Below are 21,808 nucleotides of genomic sequence, written 5' to 3' on the forward strand. Positions count from 1 at the left end.
CAGGCTATATCCGTTCGGAACCATTGGGGCCAAAAAAGAGGATCTAGAACCGCAAAAATGGGTCGGGTTGTGGACTCATTGCCATCTTTAATAGCGTTTAATGTTCGATATGTTCTCCCAGTTTTTCGTGGTAAGAATAAATTATCTCACGCCGTCCTCAGCCTCTCGTATAAGGTCATTCACCCAGAGGCTCAACAAGCCCCAATCGTTCCCCCTTCCTAATATTGAAATTTTTTCTTCCACCAAGATTTGAATCTTAGGAAAATAGCAAGCCATACTATTAGACCTAATGGTCCTTGATTGACGTTTGAATTACTTATAAAACCCAATTTTCACCGTATTTTCTTATGTATTTATGGAACCTAAAGTTGGCATACAAGATGTTATTAAATTTATCTAGATATATAATATATCCTTTAAAAGTAACAAAATTATTATAATTTATAAATTTTAAAAAATATTATTAGTTTGCTTTGATAAGCCTCAAAGTAGGAACACTATGGTTAATATGACCTGGATAACCCATGTCATTGTACATAATAATACATTTGGGTTTTACTACTTTATCCGTATTCTTTTGTAACTTGTGCTAAGTTGAAGTATATCTTTTGAATTACCTTCTGCGGGTTTGAATCTTTATAAGTTTAGCTTCCATTCATTTTATTTTTTACGAACACATTGGACTGGATATAAATGATAGACAGGTGTCACATGTCGTAACAAGATGTTTAGCTTACCTTTCAATATAGGAAGGGGAAAAAAGAATCAAGGTCGATGTTTCAATTTTAAAGTAAGCTTTTGAGTTCATCTATAAAAACAAAATAAAAATAACTTTTTGTATTTTCCTAATAGATTTAAAGGGAAAAAGAAAACTACTACGCACTAAATTGATAACTGAAAAATAAAACCTTTATTATTTTATGTCGTTTTATAAGAAATTAAATACCCCATTAATAAAAACAACTCTTCCACTATTAAACCATAGAAGAATCATAAAAAAAACATACTAGAGTTTCTTCTTTAAGCTAATACCTTAAATTATATTCGGTTATGAGTTATCTCATAAAGTGCCACATGAATTTTTAAGGGCATAAATTGAAACCAATAGGAGACTCATCAACACCTTTGTTATGGTTCCTAAAATTCACAAGGTGGAAATTCCATATAGTCCATGCTAATGCATGATCATCCATGCACCAAATCCTTGCAGAAATATATGTATTACTACATCAATTAGAATTGTACCACAAAGATCAAGAACAAATTAAAGAACTAAGAAAAATGGCTCAACAAGCAAGGTTTATGGAAGGAGCAAATAAAGGTAATCTGATAGAATATCTTATGAAAACAGGTCATGGAGTGAAAGGTTTATCAGAGACAGAAATGGGGGAGTTACCAGAGCAGTACATACAGCCTGAATCAGAAAGACCTGGTAACATGAAGATAATGGAAGAGTCGTGTTCGATACCAATCATTGACGTTTCCAAGTGGGAAGATCCAAGTGTGGTAACATCAGTATGTGATGCTGCTCAAAAGTGGGGATTTTTCCAGATAATCAACCATGGAGTGCCTCTTGAGGTACTTGAGAATGTGAAACAAGCAACTCTCATGTTCTTTCGCTTGACGCCAGAGGAGAAAAAGAAGTATCTCAAGGAGAATTCTCCAAGCAATCATGTGAGGTTAAGTACTAGCTTTATCCCTGATGCTGAGAATTCCTTGGAATGGAAGGATTACTTGAGCCTCTTTTATGTTTCTGAACATGAGGCTCTTTCTATTTGGCCTACTGTATGCAGGTATTACAGACTATTCTGCATATCCATAGAAATAACACTCCCTCATCCCAGATTAGTTTAATAGTTTTCACTTTTCTAGTCAATCTTTACAAACTCTGACCCTATTTAGTCTATACATATATACCGTAAAAGTCAAAATGTGCAAACTAATTTGGGACAAAGTATTAATAATTATGCAGGGTATTGCATTCAATAGTAGGAGTACATCAATAATCTCCATTATCAGTAATAACTTAATTACCTTTGCTGTTCAGGGATCAACTTCTGGATTACATAAGGAAGTGCCAACAAGTTTTAATTAAGCCACTGGCACAAATCTTGATGAAGGGACTCCACATAACTGATACGAATGAGAAAAGATGGTCACTTCTTACAGGTTCCAAAAGGATCAATCTCAACTATTATCCAAAGTGTTCGCAACCTGAGCTCACAGTGGGAGTAGGGCGGCACTCTGACGTGTCCACTTTCACCATACTCTTGCAGGATGATGTTGGTGGGCTCTATGTTCGAGCACCCGATGGAGAAAGGTGGGTCCATGTGCCACCTATCCCTGGGGCGCTTGTGATCAACATTGGTGATGCCCTGCAAATCATGAGCAATGGCAAGTATAAAAGCATTGAACACCGTGTGATAGCTAATGAAAGTAAAGACAGGATTTCCATTCCCTTGTTTGTGAACCCCAAGCCAACTGACTTGATCGAACCTTTCGAGGAAGTTTTGGAGGAGAGTGGTGAAAAACCTAAGTACAAGAAGGTGCTTTACTCTGATTACACTTTGTGCTTCTACAGGAAGCCTCATGATGGCAAGGATACCCTTCAATTTGCCAAGATATAATACAATCTTGCTAGTTGCAAGGGATGACAAAAGCAATTAGGAAACGAGTGGATACAAATTTAGCTATACTTTTATTCTAGTTTTAGTTCAACGTACAATAAACTGTCAAATGAGTTCTATAAAGAAACTAACATTGCTGCTTACTGAAATGCCAACAAAGTACAGCCTGTTGCTTTATATCCTACTTCGTACAGATAGCTCTTGCTTTATCTGATCTCTTAATACCCGCCTCAGTAGTTTGTTTGTGACAGTTCTTGGAAACTCCGGCAGAATTTTTACCAAGTTAACCTGCCAGTCAATGAATAGGCGGAAATAGATCCAGTCAATTAAATAGACGTTGAAAAGTTGCACATACAACTTCACAACCAAATTATTTCCTCCATCCCATCCCAAATCAGTAGCAACATTTTTTTTTTCAAGGTCAAAGTTCATCAACATTCAGAATGTCGGATCTAGTTAGATTAATGTGCATTTATATAATATAAATTTTTTGTAACTTTTACTAACACGTAATTAAAGATACTTATGGTCAAAAATCAAAAGTGTGCCTTGGAATCTGTAGAATATAATAAATGTTGCAACAAAATTCGGACAGCGGGAGTGTTTTTTTTGTTGTTCTGCCAATATTTAAAGCAGCGAGTGAAAGGGAATTAAAGCTGTCGACGAATAAGATACAATACCTTAAAAAGAGGGTTAAGGCTACGCTGAATGGCTTTTGAGAACTTCATTCTCAGACTTTCTGGATCAGAAACGGTTCCTTCCTTAAGGATTACAAATAGAACCAGCATTTCAGGACCACCTTGCAATGGTGCTGCACCAACTGCTGCAGTCTCCAGCACACTGTCATCAGCCTGGTTGCACGCCCTCTCGATTTCAACAGAACTTGTCTGCACCAAATAAAAATACTCTCTAAGTATAAAATACTTTTAGTAGATATTTTTGCACACTTCATTGAGAATTTTGACAACTATCACAATACCAGTCTTGTGAAGTATATATGAAACACACAGGGACAAAAATAGTGTACCTTGATACCTCCAAGATTCATAGTATCATCAGCCCTGCCCTGTACGAGGAAAAACCCTCCAACACTTCTCTTGACGATATCTCCATGTCTCCTGAGACGCTGCACATAAAACCTCATGGTCAAGGCTGCAATTGAGCTGAGACCAAGCACAGACAAAGTGAACTTTTTGGTATTTTTTATTGTTATTTTTATCATTTTATTTCGTGTTTCTCTAGTATGTTAATTTGCTATTTTTTTTTCTTTTTTTATACAAAACAATGACGATTAAGTGCTAATAAAAATATAAAAAAATGAGTGCAGCATGAGCTCAGCTTTCAGTGATCAAGCCCAAACTCAACCTCTCGAGCTCCACAAATTCAGACAAGCCTGAACATGGAAAACACAGTCTAAGCTCGACTCATTAACTCCCCATTCATAGTTATTCTTCAGTTTCAAGACAGCCTCCATATGCAATAAGCTCGATAAATATAATATCATAGATTAAGCAAAGATTTTATGTAGCAATATTAGAATAGCAAACTGATATGAGGATTCAGCTGCGAACCATCTTTCCATCAGCCATAATAAGCTAAAGGAACTTGGATATTTTCCAGTCCATGATTTGTGTTTTAGGTGTCTATCCATATGCACTTTGAAAAGTAGGCAGGAAGAAGCATTTACCATTCCTTTGTATAGAGGCATTCCCTTGAAATAAACCTCCTCATGATCAGCATTCAATAATCGGTCTGTTGCTCCAAGACGCAGAGGAAATAAAGCCACTTCACCTTCACATGCTTGATCCTCTGGCTGTCAATTGAAATAGTGGATGATATAAGTGGATTCAGCTTGGAACGCGTCAACTAATAGAAGTTTCAAAATCATAGTTGGTTGTACAATCACTACAATGTGGGATGCATTATGTTCTTCTGAAAATAGGCTTATAGGCTTTTGTTGATGAAACTTTGGCTAAAATGTATCCAGATAAGGGTATGTATTACATTTACAACCTATGTTACAATTTACACCAGTATGTATCCAGCTCAGTTATATTATATAACTTTCCATGATATTGGCCTAAAATGAAGTGTCATAGTGTCCTACCAGTGTTGAAGGGGCGAGAACCTGAAATTTTTATTAAAGCTAAGATGAAGGTCCGACTAACACAGATTACAAAGCCCTCGCAAAGATATATCCAATAGAAATCAAATAATCAAACCTAGAAGATCCTTACATAAGGATTGCCACAATCATCAAGGATTACAAATCCTGATGACATTGTTGGAGTACTAAATGCCCCAAAGGCTTGAGGTTGCAGCAGACTGCCCTGAAGATAGCTTCCTGCCAGCTCTGTGCCTCCGCAAACTTCAATGATTGGTTTATAATAGGCCCTCGAGGAAAGCCAAAGGTCGTCATCTACATTGGAGGCTTCTCCAGAAGAAGCAAATACTCTGCACAGGTTCACATCCAAGTCCCCTAAATATTGTTGCATCAAGTAACTTTAATTATTAATATGAAGTGCTGATTATGAATACTACCTCAAGCTTGTCCAATCTAAGCCATCCATACAATGCGAATTTTTCCAAGTCTTCACCAGACTTGGTACAGTTCCCAATATAGACACTCTTGCATCCTGAAGTTGCATAACAATGGTTGTGAAGCAAGCGTCAAGCCTATAGGTTACATCTCTCTAATAGCATACTGAGAAGAAAAAGTTTATGCATCCTCCTAAAAAGTTTAGCATTTTCGTCCTTAATTTTTTATCTCATTCTAGAAGCAAATTTATCATTTTAATATAAATTATTGCCCATCCAACAGCATTAGAAGGAACCATTGATCATCCACAACAGAACAACACCATTAATGACTAATATGAGTCACCAAAGACCAAATTGAATCATCCATCAGTGCTACTTATAATTACAGTTTGAAAGCCTAGAAGCCCACCTGAACAAATTTTCCAAAACCTCTCCCAAGAGGTGATCCATTATAAAGAGCAAGAGTTGCACCATTCAGAAAACATCCATAGAGCAATATAGGTCCTACCACCCATCCTAAATTTGTGGGCCAACACATGACATCTCCAACTCGAATATCCATATGTGCCCATGAATCAGCAGCAGCTTGAATTGGAGATAGCTGCGTCCAAGGTACTGCCTTTGGATCCCCTAACTCAAAGAGTAACAAGATCAACATATAGAGAAGATAGAGAAGGGTGGGGGAAGTTGCTATGTCAAGCCAACAATCATATCACTTCAATTATGAATCTAATTTCACAGCAAATTGCAGAAATAGGAGGGGGTTATTCCCTGAGTAACATCTCATCACCTGTAGTCCCAGATGAGAAGAGAATGTGGGTTATTGAATCCCCTGATTGGTACACTGGAGAGTATTCATGAGGTCTGTGTGAAAGGAAATCATAATTAGACCATAGCTGCTTCTGTTAATAAGTTTCAAAGTAAGCTAAAGGCATTAGGTAAAAAACATGATTCCAACTCTCAGCTATTGAGTTTAAAACAGTGTGGATGGTGCTTTCAACCCAACTCTTACCCTAAAGGTCTGCAATACATTTTACCAATTACTTTCTCCATGCTAAATTTTTTGTCCATTAAACTAACTTATTCCCTATTTTCTATCACTTAAAATACCAAGGCACTATTACTGGCTGATTTGATGTTCTGATATGATAACTTGTCAGTTTAGATACCAATGCAATAATTAACAACTCCCTCAAAAGACATTTTATTTGAAATGGAGGGAATACCTTGTAAGCTGACTTGCTCGTGTTAGAAAATCTTTCCATGATATGTCTTGTTTCCTAATTGACATATTTATGGACTCTCCCACAGCTGGCACCACAATAGCAAGATTTGGAGCAGCTTCCAGAACTCGACTGTAAGGAACAAAATGATCATAAATTAATCATACAGAGACAGATTATATGATGAAGATCATGAAAGATAAAAGTAGCAAAAAGAAAAAAGTTCTAGGAGGAAGAAGTTATAAACCTATCTTCAATGTTTATCAGACTTGGCTACTAGGGTAAGACAAGAATTGTTATTCAGAAGTCTCATATGAAATTTTTGGATGTTTATAGTTTAACGTGAAGTGCCAACTCTCGATATCCATAATCAGATTGCACTAAGTATCCAGCAGCGGTATTTGGCGTGATCCAATATCCAACCAACAAAGATTATCCAACAAGATATCTAAGTCTATTGCATAGGCCTTGATAGCAGTAATGCCTACAGAAAGCAAGCAATTCCAAAGAAGTATTCCGCATCACTCAAACATTCAGCAGTACAAATGCAACCAAAGCACACACACTAAGCAGTCATTTCAAATTTCAAATGTATTCAGCAGGAGGAAACACATGATTGACTGACTTCTGGATAGAGTTTAATACCATATTACCATGTAACATAAGCTTAAGTACAGAGAAGAGGGATTTACCTATATAAAGGGAATCTTCGACCTCCTCTAACAATAAAATCCTGACAAAAGAGTGATAATGATAGTCATCAGTACTAAAAGTATCTACAGAAAGTAAACCAGGAGCACAAAATCCAACAAAATTCCATGACTGAGCATTCATATGTCCGCCAAGATAACCTTCAGTTTAGCTTGCCTTAACAAAATTATGAGTGAAAGTTGCATCCTAACTGGATAGTAAAACTTGTAACTATACAGTGCACAGAAGTTGGAGCAGCACAAGTAAATGAAAGCACACAAAAAATCACCTGAGTAAAGATACCCTTTGCTTTCGAAATACGCAAACGAGTTGCAATTTCCTTTGCAGCAAAGCTATCAGCAATCGACACAACAATACGACCCGACAGGATTATTGCCAGATAGATAATCACTGCATTGGGGGTCATTTGCATATCAATTGCAATTACATCTCCCTTAGCAAAAGTAGCATCTAAAGCATTAGCAACCAGCCTGCAAACCATGTTATAAATATGTCTGAGACTGAAAATTCATATAAACAAGAAAATAAAGATGACGAAAGGACATAAAACTGTGTCTTTTCTGAGCATACATTACTTGTTCTCGCAGTTGTTTCAGAGTTAATTGACAAACAGGTAAATCATCAGCTCCTTCCTCTCTCCACACAATAGCCAAACTGTTGTCCATTTTCCTAGGATAACTTGTAGGTAGCAAACAACACTCAGATATATTAAGAAGTGCACCAGGAAACCATGTTCCTCCTGGTATCGAGCTATCCGTGTCATCAAGGATCCGCCTTGGTGCTTCACGAAACCAAACAGAAAGTTCCTTGAGAACCAAGGACCAGTATATCTGGAAAACAAACAAACAACCTGAATACTACTAAGGCTGATTGCACTTTGCAATTACCCAACTACTTGGTTCAATACTAGCTATAATCCATAAAGTTGGTAATGATATATGTTTGCAAAAGCACACACCTCAGGATTCTTAACAGTGAAGTTGTGAAAGGTGGAAAAACTAGTAATTGGATCCTGGTATGACTTCCCTAAAAGCCTGGGACCATGAGCTTCCATCAAACGACCCAAGTTTGTGTTATAAGATTCATATCTGTCAAAAGCACTAATTAAACAACCATGCAAAAAAGGTAGTATATTTACACCATAAAAAATAAAAGTAGTACACGAAAACCCAAAAATAAAAAGCTTGTGGTAGGATCAAGGATCCTACTGAACTGGCAGCACCTCGCATCGACGTTCATATAAGGCTAGTAGGTAATATTATCATTTATCAAAGTGATGTTTTTGGTTCCAATATACTATATTACATGTACTACTTTTTTAATAACATGTTTGATTCATTTTTAGTTTAGGAAAGGAAGATAAGAGAAAGGGAAAAAACCTTTAACTTCCCATGATTCCCCCACTTTTGGGAGGATAGGAAAGTGAAATTTCATGAAAGAGTCTTCCCTTCCCATCTTTACATTTCCTTTCACTCAAAAGATGTAATGAACCAAACATTGGACTTCAGAAAGTAACAAATTTCCTTCCCCTTCCTCCTTTCCTTTCCTTCCAAATCCTTTCTACCAAATAAATTGTTAGTAGATATACTACTTTTCTTTTCCTAATCACATCAACAACAAAAAATGTATAGAACAATTCTGAATTGCACGAAACTCATATCTACTTCTTCCGTTTAGAATTAGTTGCACCATTTTCATAGTATTTACTATTCACATCTTATACTTTGATTATCTTAGGTGAGTTATATTTTAGTAAACACATACAGTGTGTTTGGTTCATTTTTAGTAAAGGAAAGGAAGAGAAGAGAAAGGAAGGGAAGAGAAAAGAAAAGAATGGAAGAGAAAGGAAAAAAACCTTAACTTCCCATGTTTGGTATAAATTTTTTCTTTCAAAAAACCTTAACTTCCCATGTTTGGTATAAATTTCTCTTTCCTGCCAAATTCCCCCACTTTTGGGAGGAAAGGAAAGTGAAATTTTATTAAAAGAGTCTTTCCTTCCAATTCCTCCCATTTTCTTTCACTTAATTTTTTTTAATGAACCAAACATTAGAAAGTAACAAATTTCCTTTCACTTCCTTTCTTTTCCTTCCAAATCCTTTCTACCAAACATTGAATCTTGTTAGATTCGTCTCAATGTATAGTTTTAATATTAACTTTATAATTTATACTTATTGATAATTAAAGATATTAACGTTTAAATCTATGCATCGGCAAGCGTGAAAACATGAAACATTGCAACTATTTATTGCAACTATTTCAAAACGGAGAAAGTATAATGTAAGTTAAGATTAGAATCGTACCCATTTTCTCATTGAGTGAAGGGTACGAAATAAATCCGATTGATTTTTCGATCAAAAGTACTACGACGTAGTTAGATTGAACAATTAGAACTTGACCCGATTTTAAGTGCGGTCCGTTTTTTGTTATACATACATTTTCACAAACAAATTCTCCATGAACAAAAAAAAAAAAGACGAAGGGAGAAAGAGAGAGTACAAGGAAGGAAACCAGTAAAGAGGAGGACCAAGAAGGGATGAATCCCAATGAGAGTAGACTGAGTTGTAGACCAACTGATGTAATGCGTGAGAGTGATGAGGGTGCAGCATCTTCCGCGCCACAATTTCCCGCCACACCTCCGCCGCAGCTGCAGCTGCAACTGTGCTACCATTATTTGTAAGTGTAATTCTATCGAATACATCTTCTACCACCTTTAATAAGGTGTCAGCTTCATCTTTATTCAATCCTGCACCAACAAGTTCTTCCCTTTTCATCAATTCCTTAATAGTAACAAAATTACTAACAAGTATGAAAAAAGTATTTTCACTCTTTTGTCATTTGTCAGTACTAGAGAATTGAATGGAATTTTAGAACTTTAAGAAGTAGTAGTTAGGAATTTGTTGACAATTTATTATAGGTAGGGTATCAACTGGTCAAGGAAGGGTGAGATCAGAGATGACAGATGAATGAGGATAAAACAGCTCCACGTGACTAACCTATCAAATGGAGTAGTAGTAGATTTCAGTATTTGACAATCTTTCAGGCTTTCACCTACCAACTCTTCCATTTCTATTCTCTCAATCTTTCAACTTGTGTTTCGCCAAATTTGACATGGAGGAAAGATATAAACTTTAAGTCGCCCTAATTTTTGTTTTCTCGGTGTTTAAAGATTCTGTTTGGGGAAGCATTTTAGGTGACTTAAATAATAAGATGCTACAATTTTAAGTCACCTTATATGATTAGTGATGTTTGGTGGAGGAACTTAAATAAAATTTAAGTCCAAAATTTGACTGAAATTGAGTTGGAGTAAATTATAGCTTCTGAGTAAGGTGCTGAAATATATATTTTCTTTTTATTTTTTTTAAGCCTAAAAAGATAGTTTCTTTTTATCTTTTTAAGTTTAAAAAGATATTTCAGCTACATTCATAAATAATATTACCAAACAGGTTATGTAATCAGCTAGCTTAACAGTTTCAGCACCTTAACAGTTTCAGCTGCTACCTAATCAGTTTCAGCCACCTTATCAGTTTCAGCTCCATTTCAGTCAGTTGTACCAAACATAGTCAAAGTCACATAGGCGACTAATAAGAATCGATTCCAAAATCTTGAAATCGAGGGTGATTTACTAATTACTAGTAGGGATGGCAATGGGGCGGGTCTGGGTCGGGTCCACTTGGACCCAGACCCGTTTATTTTTCACAGACCCAGACCCGCCCCAGACCCGTTGGGTCTAGATTTTTCAGACCCAGACCCGCTGGGTCTAGCGGGTCATGGGTCCTTACTGGGTCCTAAATGGGTCCTTCTTAGTTTTAAGTTTTCATCACATTTTTAAAAATATGTAATTAAAAATTTCCCCCCTAATATATATAGGTTCTTGTATCCATGGTTAAAGAATTCTCTAAATAAAATTTTAAGGATTAACTGATAAAATATTAAAATGTTACAACTTATAAAGTTAATGTCTCTCATAAAATTTAGAGTTTAGGTAAAAAAAAAAATTTCTAATATGTAAATGGGTCCGCGGGGCGGGTCTAGCATATGTGGACCTAGACCCAAACCCGACCCACGCTCTTCGGGACCCGGACCCGACCCGGACCCATTGGGTCTAAAATTTCTAGACCCAGACCCATATAAATGGGTCGGGTCCTGGCGGGTCTGGGTCGGGTCCAGGACCGATTGCCATCCCTAATTACTAATCATGAGACTAGTCATAGCTCATAGGTAATTAGGTATGTCATCTACAAATAATATATACACATCATTATTAAAATAGTAATATACTAGATTAGATTATAATCTCGTGAAATTAGGGAAGGATCTTAGTTAAAGCTGGGAGGGGTCTGGCTCTTTCTAATTTTTTTTTGACATATTAGATATTATTAATATTTTATAAAATTTTGTAGCATAATAGTAAGATTCAATTTCAGATGTAAAGATGGTGGATCCAAAACTTGACACCATTAGTTTTTTGACCCAAGATCGCCAACGGTGTAATAAAGCGATATAATTTAAATTTTAATATAATAATACAATGGTTGTCGGTATGAATTTCAAAATATTTCTATTAGCATTTTAGATGTAGAGGTGTGGACTCCAAAGTATTATGTTAATAATTATTATTTTACAGCGCAAAATTTCATATATTATGTTCTAAAGTAGTTCATATTTCATTTTCTCATAGTATAAAGATATTTTTTTTCGTTGGAGAAATTTTCATTTGATACTAAAGTTATCAATATTATCTTTAATGTTTCAAGGTAATAGATTCAATACGATTTTGTTGATTTAAATCAAATAAAAATAGCCAATACGCCAACCATTTTCTCCATCCCATGTTCAAACTTAAACAATAGAAGAAGAAAAAATCCCAGTTAGCAAAGACTTGAACAATATTTCTTTTTGGTGAAAGAGCAAAGAAAAAACTCTTCATCTATGACTATAGCAGTTCTTCCCCTTTTCCTCTTGGATTTTGAGAGAAAAAACACTGTTGACATCTTGGGAAAAGTCAATTTTCTGATGATCATGTGAAATGGAGTTGTATTTCTCTTGGTTTCTTTTATTGTTGGATTGAGTCATTTCGAAATTCTTTGCATTACATCCAAGAGATGAAATGAAACTGAGGAAGTATTACTTTTCTAACACGATATTTTGATCATCAGATTTATCCGTTTCAAACAAATACTTCTTCCATTCACTTTTACTTGCAATGCTTTCCCTTTTATGGCGATATCAAGTTACTTGCAACACTACTACTTTTGGCATTAATTCTCTCTCCCCTAGTCACATATGTCCCATCTTTTATTTCTCTCCTCTCCTTGGTTCTTGTAGCTCGATCTTCCCATGTTGCAAGTAAAAGTGAACAAAGGAAGTAAGTATCTTTGCCATCGTGACACCACAACTCCATAAGTACCAACTATATTAGACCAAATAAATAGCTCCAGTACCGCCTCATAATCAGCTCTAGAATACTTTACAGGCAACATGTAAAAATTCAAGATTTTTCTTGAAAATCATCAAGAAAAATAGGCAAAAAGGAATTGCATTTGATTACAGAATGTTGAAGATACCTGGACAAAATACTAACAATTGATGATCAATACCTATAATGTCACTAACAAAGCAATCTATCTCATTAGTATTGTATTGGGTACAAAAGTTCAATCAACAATCTGCACATCAAAGCCAAAACCAATGCAAAAAGATTCCAACTATTACTCCGATTTCAGGATATAACATGCTGCTTTTACTCCCTGTGAACGGACTAACCGGATCATATGCCGTGGGACTGAATCCTCTTCCAGCAGTCGAATTAGCACTGTTTCATGCAAGGAGAACACTTAATCAGGAACCCCAATAATAATAGGGAGATTTCAACATTGAAACCTACTTCTATATCACAACCAAATGCAAAAATACGGTGTAGAACTTTACCTTCCAGTGAAATCACATGGACCATAACCTGTGAGATTAAACATGCAAAGAGAACCATCAGACAGAAGTATATATAGGATCTACTGTTCTACAAAGACAAAAGAACGGTGTGAGTTGTGACTTTTAACCTATGCTAGTTTCCAAGGGAGAATTTCTATCACCTTAGATATAGCAATATATCTATATGTACTGTGATCCAGATCCTCATGGTATGGCATTACTAGAATTTTTTTGTTGAATTTTTTTGAAACAGAAACTTGATTTTCTTCGGCATAAGTCAAAATTTGAACATTAGACATACTAAGTATAATTGTTTTTAGTTGCAAAATTTGATTGGTTTAGTTTCTGTCACGTAAGTCTCACACCAATAATCTTTTTGTTTTTTTTTTTTTTACTTTTCAAAATAGAAATTTTATTGAATTTATTTATGATTTTTAATATTATTATATTTTAGTTGATTTTTAAATTAAGTACAGTACTTCATAAATTGTAAAGAAAGTGGACACTTTGATTTCAAGTTAATTTTTTGTAAGTGAATTTTTAAGTTTTTGTAAAGTTTTCTCATTTTAGTGATTTGCATAACATAAATTATGCAATTTTTATAGTTGACTTGTGAATGATTGTTATAATTATATTTTTTGTATTTTTGTTTGAAACCCCCTTTGATTTGTAAGTGAATTTGTAATTTAGAATGAGAAGGGGGTAACATAGTCTCTTCATTGGGGGACACCATAGCTCCCCCCTTCCCTTATAAAATAGAAATATGTTGTACTTTAATTCTTGAATGATATTTTACATAAACCTTTTTACCTTAATAATTAATCGATATTATATATTAGAAAAAATAAGGTCCAAATATATGTAAAAGTTTCATTATATATAGGAAATACTATAAAAAAGTAAATAATTTTTTTCCTTCTTGTCTAACTTCTAAATTTCAATTTCACTACAAATACACCTCTATTTTTTTTTATCATGACCCACCATTAATTGTGAATGGTTGTTGAGAATAGTGATTTGTAAGTAAATTTTTGTAAATATTTTTGTATGTATTGACATTCTAGGTTATTAGTTTTAGTTTGTATGCAAATTTTAAGTTTTTAATAAAGTTTCCTGATTATTTGAGTGATTTGTGTGATTTTTATAACGTGATTTTCTCAATTATATGAGTGATTTGTAAAGTTTCTTCTTTTAAATGATTTGTGAGTGAGTGTTATAAATTAATTTTCGGCAGTTTTTTTTTTAGTGTTGATTATGATTTTGACATTACTTTTGTAGTTTAGAAAGGGAAAGGGAAAGGGAAAAGGGCAAAATAGGCATTTCAAAAGAGGACATCATTGCTCCCCCTTCCCTTATATAATAGAGATTAGTTTTAACATTAACAAAATAAAGAAGTAACTACATTGTCGTATGATCATCTAGACACTGAACTATGCAAGTATTATCATTTAGATGCAAAAGAGAAAAATATGAAAAAGTAATATGTCAGTCCCGTTTGAGCATTGTGATCTGTGAAGAAAGGCACAGTAACTTACTCGGATCGGCAGCAGTTGTAGTTGCTGTACCCTTAAAGTCACAAGTGCCACCAAAGCTGCTCATCCTTTGATAATAATCATTATATACATAAGAGGCATGATTTTCAATAGTATCAGGGTAATAACATGGCCCGCCTTCTTGAATGGCAGTACAATTAGCATGACCATGAGCACTACAAGCCCAGTTCAAACCGTTCCGCAGCTTGTCTTCATCGGCACCTGACTTTGCAATACAAAAAAGACCCGTGAAATTGGCTGACATTGGACCAGAACCATCAAAACTCAAAGGATAAACACTGGAGCCATTGGTAAAGAACAACCCCCAATTCTTCTCTGAGACAGGACCACGGCGCTCATCCTCATTAAACAACTCATAAATGTATGTGTTTATTGGCATCGTTGGCTGACTTGGCGGACCCGAGTTATTCAAAACCCTTTGGATCAAATTTTTAGTGTAAGCCTGAGCATTTTTCACTGAGGCATCGCGCTCATTAGCCCCCCCATTCCATGGCCAGCCTGTTTCTGTCACGACTACTGAGATCCCCGAAATATTGAAAGCTTCAATCGAGTAATAAGCAGCATCTACAAAAGCATCAAACATGCTATTATAATGAAACAGAGTGTTTGGATCAACAATCTGCTTGACAGAGGATAGAGGTTGAAATAGAGTATATTCAAGCGAAAAGTTGCCATCTCCTGTAGTATACCCATGATAAGGATATGCATTTAGCATGAAACAGGAGTTAGTGTTCTTTAAGAATTGAAGGACTTGGTACATAGTTGAGTTCCACGATGAATTAAAGATGGCAGTTGAAGGAGGAAAAGGTCTTGAAATTATGTCCATGGAGTGTGGGGTGGAGACTTTGACCTTTAAATTTAACTTGGAAGCAACAAGAGCTTTATGAAGGTTATTCATGGCAGGAACAAGAATAGGAGCAGCGTGTGGTATTGCAGTCAATACCTCACTACCAACAGCAATGGCAGTGATATTAGTGCCGGGAACATAAGCTGCTACATTTTTGTTTACCCATGCTGCTGCAACTGATTGTGATTGCCCAATCCCAAGAACTTCCTCATTTGTAACACCAACCATTACTTCTATGCTTGTACTGGCAAGGGCACGGAGCATGTGAGCATCAGCATCAAAAAGCCGAACATGAGTTATCACGTTGTTTGTAAGAATATCAACCACGTCTGAAGCTTGTGGCAATTTAGACAAATGTGTCCCTATATCAATCCCAATGAATGCACCTACAAAAGTACCAATCAAGTTTGTTGAGGAGTAAATGCAGAAACAAGCGTAGTGATTCACAACATACAGCACAAAGTTGCAAAATGACTCACTGAACGAGAAGTACCTAAGATACAGGGAAGAATGCAGATTAATAGCACCAGGACTCTTTGCAGCCATATATCAGGCATTGTTCAGCCTATATAAACTCAGAATTCACAATGTGAAACTTGTTGGAAGAACGAAACAGATCGACAGCTGAAGATCTCGTACAGAGCTGTAAAAACAGAAAACGTGAAGCATGTAGTATAAGTAATCATAACAATAGAATGTAAGCAGCTCAAGCAACAATAGTACATAAATGCATGCCTACTAACAAATTAAAGGAGTCATACTGCAAAAACAAAACAAATGTACATATTTGATGGAGAAAACTAAGAGGAAAAGAACACAAGCATAGAAACACAGCACCCTACTTGATCAGTATAGCAAAATCAGTTCAATTTCACAACCACAATGTACATCATTAAATCTCAGAAGCAATAAAGCAGAAATATTAACAAACAATTAGCAAGCTAAGAACAGTCACAAAACACTATGAAGGACTAATTTCAAACTAAACCACCATATTAAAAGTCAGCTAATACAAGAAATGTACTTTTTGGCATGAACAACACACTATAATTTGGTACAACATTCAGTATGTATGTACTCCATCATGATGCCATCAATTGGGTAATCATTAATTATTGTAATCCATGAAAAAAAGGGTATTCTCACAGTTATATTAAACAAAAAAATGAGAGATTTGAGAAAGTAATTGAGAACCCAAAAGCTGAAATTGACAAGAGACATGAATAAGAATACCTGAGGTGAAAATGCTGATAATGTAAGTTGAAGGAGACCCAGAAATCAATAGCATACACCCTAAAGGAGAAAAATTGAAAAAAGAAAAAAAAACAACAAAATTCAACAATGAGTGATTTCTTGAGACATAGAATCTAAGAAGAAATCTTTAAAAAAGGCCCCATTAAATGTATGTTCAGTTCACCTCATTTTTGCTTATTTCAGATCTAATCAGATCAGATCAGATCAGATCAGAAAAAATAAGTTCAGATCAGATCAGATCTGTCAGTTTTTAAACTCATTTTTACTATTAAATATCTTTCATTACATAATAGTAAAAATTATAATAATTGAATATTAATAAAGTATTCATTGAGACGAATCAAACAAGACCCCACATGACTATATTTTTTCGTATATATTGAGAGAAATCTAAAAGATAAGATCTTGTAATCAGATCAGTTCAGAAAAAATAAGTTCAGATCAGATCAGATCAGAAAAAATAAGTTCAGATCAGATCAGATAAGTTCAGATCAGAAAATTTCAGGTGAACTAAACGTAGCCTAAATGGGACAATGTGAACCCAGAAATACAACTAGTTTTCTCAGCTAATCTACATAGTATTCCTAGGGAGTATAATACAAAGATTGCCACTTTTTTTATAGCTTTCTATTTACCACTACAAAAATTGTAAAATTTCCCCCTTTCCTAGAATTCCTACCTATAAATCCATATTCTTAAACTAGTGAAGAATGATTAAAAAAAGTTCTTTTTTTTATAAAAAAAAGTTCTTTTTTTTATAAAAAAAAGTTTTTTTTTTAAAAAAAAGTGAAATCTTAAGCAAGATTAAGAGAGAGAGAGATGGGAGAAACCTGTAGAAGTGATGAGAAAGCACAGTGCTCGAGGAAACGGTGGTAGTGAGAACTGAGGAACAGCTATGCAGATACTGTGGGAGTGTGGACTGTGGTAGTAGAAACTAGAAAGTCATCTCCAACGTGTACATTTGTGTCCCCTTTTTTCTGCTAATAATCCTAAGCTCCTGTCTTTTCCTTTTTCTTCTCCTTCTTTTATTAGCATCTTTTTTCATTAACATTAATTGTTTACTTTACTTTAAGCCATTAAGGTGGATTTGTGAACATATAAACAAAACAAAACAAAACAAAACAAAACAAAACTGATATCTTGTTTGGGAGCTTAATTCAGCTTAACTAAGAAACAAAACATGGTTTAAGTGCTTAACTAGTATTTGAGCCCGGGTATTGCTCCGGGTTGGTACTGTTTTACAAATTTGATATGCATTTTTTTTCATTCCCATCAAAATATATTAAGGAAGACTCAACATTTAAAGGTACAAATATAATAATGTGGACACTTAAAACATGATTAAAAGTTGGTTGAGATGGTAATTGTGTCATATATAATTGCAAGTGGTCATGGGTTCAAATCTTGTTGCAAGCTAAATTTATTTTTTGTTAATATACATGAGTACATGACTTGTCACTTGTACACACATTGGACAATTCTAGTGGTTGTACACACATTGGACAATTCTAGTGAAGTAACCGAGGTGCCACGTGGCGTGTATACATTGCGTGGAGGTGCCACGTGGCGTGTATACATTGTCACGCACGCCTTTTAATATATTTGTACTTCATATGCACGCGATGCGTGCGTTAATTTCAAAATTTGTTATTCTATTAGATACTCCATTCGTACTTTATTTATGATTAAACTTAAATGTGAAAAATTCAACAGTTACATGAATTTAGATATATTAATTCGCTAATGTAAAAAAATAAAAAGGTTGTGAGTGATTGTTAACATTAATTTTTTGTGAATGAATATTGAACAGAAAAAACAAAAATAATGAGTTGGTTTAACTGAATTAAAGAATATCAAAGGTAGTGAATGTTCAGACTTTTCATGTGCACGTTATGTATGCCATCTTTTTTTATAAGGTATAAATATTTTGTCCATTTAATTTTTGATTGAAGTATTTGATGCATATACCATTTTAAACTTGTTTTAAATGGCAAGTTGGAATGAGAATTTTTAAATGATTTGTTTTTGTAATTTTTTTCATTCCATTAATTAGATCATTAAGGGTATTTTAGTCACTTCAAAAGAGGACAACACACCTCATCCCTTGGCTTATTGCTACACAGTCTAAATCTAATACTAGTAGTAGATCTAAGGCTACTTCTTCTCTTCTAAAACCATAAACTTATTAGAAATTGAAAGGACATAAAAAAAGGAAGTATTTAAATACATTACTATCTAGATAGATGATTAACTATTTATTACTCATAAAATAATCGATAAAATGAAGTATTTTACCTCTTTAGTAAATTGTTTGGTACCTTTGTTTCTTAATTTATAGTTTTTTTATTTCGCTCAATATTATCTCCAATGACTAAGGAGAATATGGAAAATAGACCATCTGATTTCTCTTATAGTTACCTTTGACCTCGATAGAGTAGATTGGATCGCATGTTGCAAGGTTTTGGAGATTGTTTGTAGATAAGGAAAAATATAAATGAATCACTAATAAAACAAATATAAAATATAAAATTAGTAAAACTTAAAAGAACGGAGAAACTACACAACAATGTAACATTTTGGTAAAACTTCATTTTTACATGAAGAATAGGTGGGTGTAAAAGAGAAAGAAATTGGAGAGAAGATGACAAATTGCAAAAATAAAACAAGAAGAGCAAATTTTTAACTTTTTTTTAGAGAAATTAAACTTATAAACAATAATCGGTCATTTTGAACCAATATGAAAATTGAAATAATCAAATGTTGAATTAATATGTGTGACCCAAACTCCATCTTTATTTTTCTTATTAAAGAAAAGTAATAAAATGATCAATGTTTAAGGAAAAAAAAGGTAATAAAAAGGTAACAAAAAAAAGTAACAAAATGGTAAAAAAAAAAAAAAAGCTATAAAACATATAAAAGTTGTATGCCACTATCACCTTAAAAGAAGTGGGAATTTTATGATAAAAGTTTGTTTATATTAGAGCACACTTAGAAAATTGAAAAAATATATTACAATGGACATTGTTCCAAATAAAACTTCTCTTACAAATGACACAAAGAAAACCAAAAAAAAAGAGACTCCTCAAGTCACTTTTGCTATAAAAAGGGAAGAATCTAGATCATTTACTCTCTTATTATTAAGAAGTATGAATACTTTATGATTCATGTGATGTTAGACTATAAGGTGGAAATTGTCATTTAGAAGTATAATAGTAAAAAGCTAAGACTTCAGGTCAATGAAAAAGGGGACCATAACTAAAGGCAAACCTACACCCGACAAAAATTCCAGCACAAAAGAAATATCAACACATGGGGGGAGCAGAGAGAACGAAAGTGAAGCCTGTTCGGTGTTCATACTTCATACAATGACCCAAAACGTCAAAAAGCTTCTCTTTTTTACCATGATATATACTCTTTATACCTTAATTATATCGACAGTAGTAATTTAAAACATAGTAAAATACATATACATACTTCCTCCGTTTCAATTTTAATTATGACACTTTTAAAATCACGAACTCCTAAGCAATTTTTAGAGAGAAGAGAGAAGAGAGATAGAGAAAGAAAATAAAAAGATTTTATGTAATAGGAGTGAGATATAGATAAGTTATTATCCAAAATGAAAGTGCCACAACTAAATTGAAATTTTATTAAAAGAGTCTTTCCTTCCAATTCCTCCCATTTTTCTTTCACTTAATTTTTTTTAATGAACCAAACATTAGAAAGTAACAAATTTCCTTTCACTTCCTTTCTTTTCCTTCCAAATCCTTTCTACCAAACATTGAATCTTGTTAGATTCGTCTCAATGTATAGTTTTTTAATATTAACTTTATAATTTATACTTATTGATAATTAAAGATATTAACGTTTAAATCTATGCATCGGCAAGCGTGAAAACATGAAACATTGCAACTATTCCAAAACGGAGAAAGTATAATGTAAGTTAAGATTAGAATCGTACCCATTTTCTCATTGAGTGAAGGGTACGAAATAAATCCGATTGATTTTTCGATCAAAAGTACTACGACGTAGTTAGATTGAACAATTAGAACTTGACCCGATTTTAAGTGCAGTCCGTTTTTGGTTATACATACATTTTCACAAACAAATTCTCCATGAACAAAAAAAAAAAGACGAAGGGAGAAAGAGAGAGTACAAGGAAGGAAACCAGTAAAGAGGAGGACCAAGAAGGGATGAATCCCAATGAGAGTAAACTGAGTTGTAGACCAACTGATGTAATTGTAGGAATATATAAGTACTATAAAGCGGAATTTCATGAATCATATTCATAAGCACTTAAATCAGGATCACATGCATATATAATTAAGGATCACAAACAAGTTTAGAAATAACCTTTGTAGCGTGATTTCCACAAAGCTTGAAGAACCCGGATTGAGAATCTCAGATGTGATTCCTCTACTTAGTCCACCAACACAGATCAACACTCCACCAATGCTAGTTGGAAAGGAAGAACGCTTCTTCTTTGGTTTCTTGGAGTATAACGTGACTTTTGAAGAGAGAGAATAAGAGAGAGAAAATAATAAGAGATTTTAACTGACTGTTTACTTTTCTGCCTAACCCAAATATATAATAGTATTTAGGTCAGATTTCTCTCCTTATCTCCCCTCTTGGCCGGCCACCCTAGGGCCCTCTTGGGCTCTAGGTTTCTTTTGTTGATCCAAGTTTAATGTGTGACCTTGTAGGATCCGTTACATTGGGCTTCGGGTTTATTTATTTACTAATCCGAAGTTCATAAGCTTTCTCTAGCAAGACGTATAGACGACCCAATATAACGAACTTATTATCTCTATAATACGATCCATTATATTAGTAATTGCATTTAAGTCGAGGACATAAATCCTTCAATCTCCCACTTGTCCGAGACGAGTGTGCAATGTTTTTATTCCTCAAGTCTCTTAATGTCTTAATTTGATAGTATGATCATATTTCTATATCATCCATACTAGCTTTCAAATTATTCCTTGAAATCCGAGTTCAAATTGTCAACAAATGATCATCGAATGATCCATTTGAGCACGGCCATGCATTTTCAATTTTTCACTCTTCAAGGGGCCAAGACACCTATCCTATCTCATATAGGAGGACTTTTCCAATCTTGTAGTA

At 34.3% G+C, this 21,808-nt stretch overlaps 3 protein-coding genes across 9 annotated transcripts; 1 reads left to right on the top strand and 2 right to left on the bottom strand.

The window, feature by feature from the left end:
• The first annotated feature begins 1,118 nt into the window (after nucleotides 1-1,118).
• Nucleotides 1,119-2,627, top strand: LOC104889861 (bi-functional coumaroyl CoA and feruloyl CoA ortho-hydroxylase F6H2-1-1). The gene is made up of 2 exons (XM_010675191.4): nucleotides 1,119-1,793; nucleotides 2,048-2,627. Exons 1-2 carry the CDS (start codon nucleotides 1,192-1,194, stop codon nucleotides 2,625-2,627), a joined length of 1,182 nt encoding a protein of 393 aa, XP_010673493.3. The 5' UTR covers nucleotides 1,119-1,191.
• LOC104889862 (probable CoA ligase CCL12) lies at nucleotides 1,958-20,983 on the bottom strand. Of its 6 annotated transcripts, none has more exons than XR_007273773.2 (15): nucleotides 9,599-10,237; nucleotides 8,061-8,190; nucleotides 7,673-7,932; nucleotides 7,371-7,572; nucleotides 7,084-7,124; nucleotides 6,395-6,523; nucleotides 5,959-6,032; nucleotides 5,578-5,798; nucleotides 5,169-5,263; nucleotides 4,865-5,081; nucleotides 4,315-4,440; nucleotides 3,655-3,753; nucleotides 3,308-3,514; nucleotides 2,215-2,915; nucleotides 1,958-2,133 (listed from the first exon to the last, which is right to left on the bottom strand). XR_007273773.2 is itself a non-coding variant. In XM_048643855.2 (15 exons), exons 3-15 carry the CDS (start codon nucleotides 8,154-8,156, stop codon nucleotides 2,802-2,804), a joined length of 1,881 nt encoding a protein of 626 aa, XP_048499812.1. In that variant the 5' UTR covers nucleotides 8,157-8,190; nucleotides 9,611-9,845; nucleotides 10,096-10,247; the 3' UTR covers nucleotides 1,958-2,801. The 6 variants fall into 6 exon arrangements, 5 of the variants coding, with proteins under 5 accessions (XP_048499812.1, XP_010673495.2, XP_048499811.1 ...); XM_048643855.2 differs by having other exon boundaries at nucleotides 1,958-2,915; nucleotides 9,611-9,845; nucleotides 10,096-10,247; XM_010675193.4 differs by having other exon boundaries at nucleotides 1,958-2,915; nucleotides 9,599-9,845; nucleotides 10,096-10,247.
• Nucleotides 12,499-17,717, bottom strand: LOC104889859 (glucan endo-1,3-beta-glucosidase 4). Of its 2 annotated transcripts, XM_010675189.4 has the most exons (6): nucleotides 17,515-17,717; nucleotides 16,664-16,723; nucleotides 15,924-16,073; nucleotides 14,566-15,816; nucleotides 13,031-13,058; nucleotides 12,499-12,914 (listed from the first exon to the last, which is right to left on the bottom strand). In XM_010675189.4, exons 3-6 carry the CDS (start codon nucleotides 15,985-15,987, stop codon nucleotides 12,776-12,778), a joined length of 1,482 nt encoding a protein of 493 aa, XP_010673491.1. In that variant the 5' UTR covers nucleotides 15,988-16,073; nucleotides 16,664-16,723; nucleotides 17,515-17,717; the 3' UTR covers nucleotides 12,499-12,775. The 2 variants fall into 2 exon arrangements, with proteins under 2 accessions (XP_010673491.1, XP_048499813.1); XM_048643856.2 differs by lacking the exons at nucleotides 16,664-16,723; nucleotides 17,515-17,717 and adding an exon at nucleotides 16,455-16,633.
• Nucleotides 20,984-21,808: the final 825 nt, after the last annotated feature.

This window comes from Beta vulgaris, chromosome 4 (genome assembly GCF_026745355.1).
Source record: "Beta vulgaris subsp. vulgaris cultivar EL10 chromosome 4, EL10.2, whole genome shotgun sequence".
Taxonomy (NCBI): domain Eukaryota; kingdom Viridiplantae; phylum Streptophyta; class Magnoliopsida; order Caryophyllales; family Amaranthaceae; genus Beta; species Beta vulgaris.

Coding starts and splice junctions, on each gene's coding strand:
- LOC104889861 (XM_010675191.4), top strand. CDS start 1,192: ATGCACCAAATCCTTGCAGAAATATATGTATTACTACATCAATTAGAA. Junction 1,794..2,047: donor ATTTGGCCTACTGTATGCAG/GTATTACAGACT, acceptor TTTGCTGTTCAG/GGATCAACTTCTGGATTACA.
- LOC104889862 (XM_048643854.2), bottom strand. CDS start 9,873: ATGAAAAGGGAAGAACTTGTTGGTGCAGGATTGAATAAAGATGAAGCT. Junction 4,441..4,864: donor ATGATTGTGGCAATCCTTAT/GTAAGGATCTTC, acceptor TTCAATTGACAG/CCAGAGGATCAAGCATGTGA. Junction 3,515..3,654: donor TGAATCTTGGAGGTATCAAG/GTACACTATTTT, acceptor TATTTGGTGCAG/ACAAGTTCTGTTGAAATCGA.
- LOC104889859 (XM_010675189.4), bottom strand. CDS start 15,987: ATGCCTGATATATGGCTGCAAAGAGTCCTGGTGCTATTAATCTGCATT. Junction 13,059..14,565: donor TACAACTGCTGCCGATCCGA/GTAAGTTACTGT, acceptor TTAATCTCACAG/GTTATGGTCCATGTGATTTC. Junction 12,915..13,030: donor CCATGTGATTTCACTGGAAG/GTAAAGTTCTAC, acceptor TGCATGAAACAG/TGCTAATTCGACTGCTGGAA.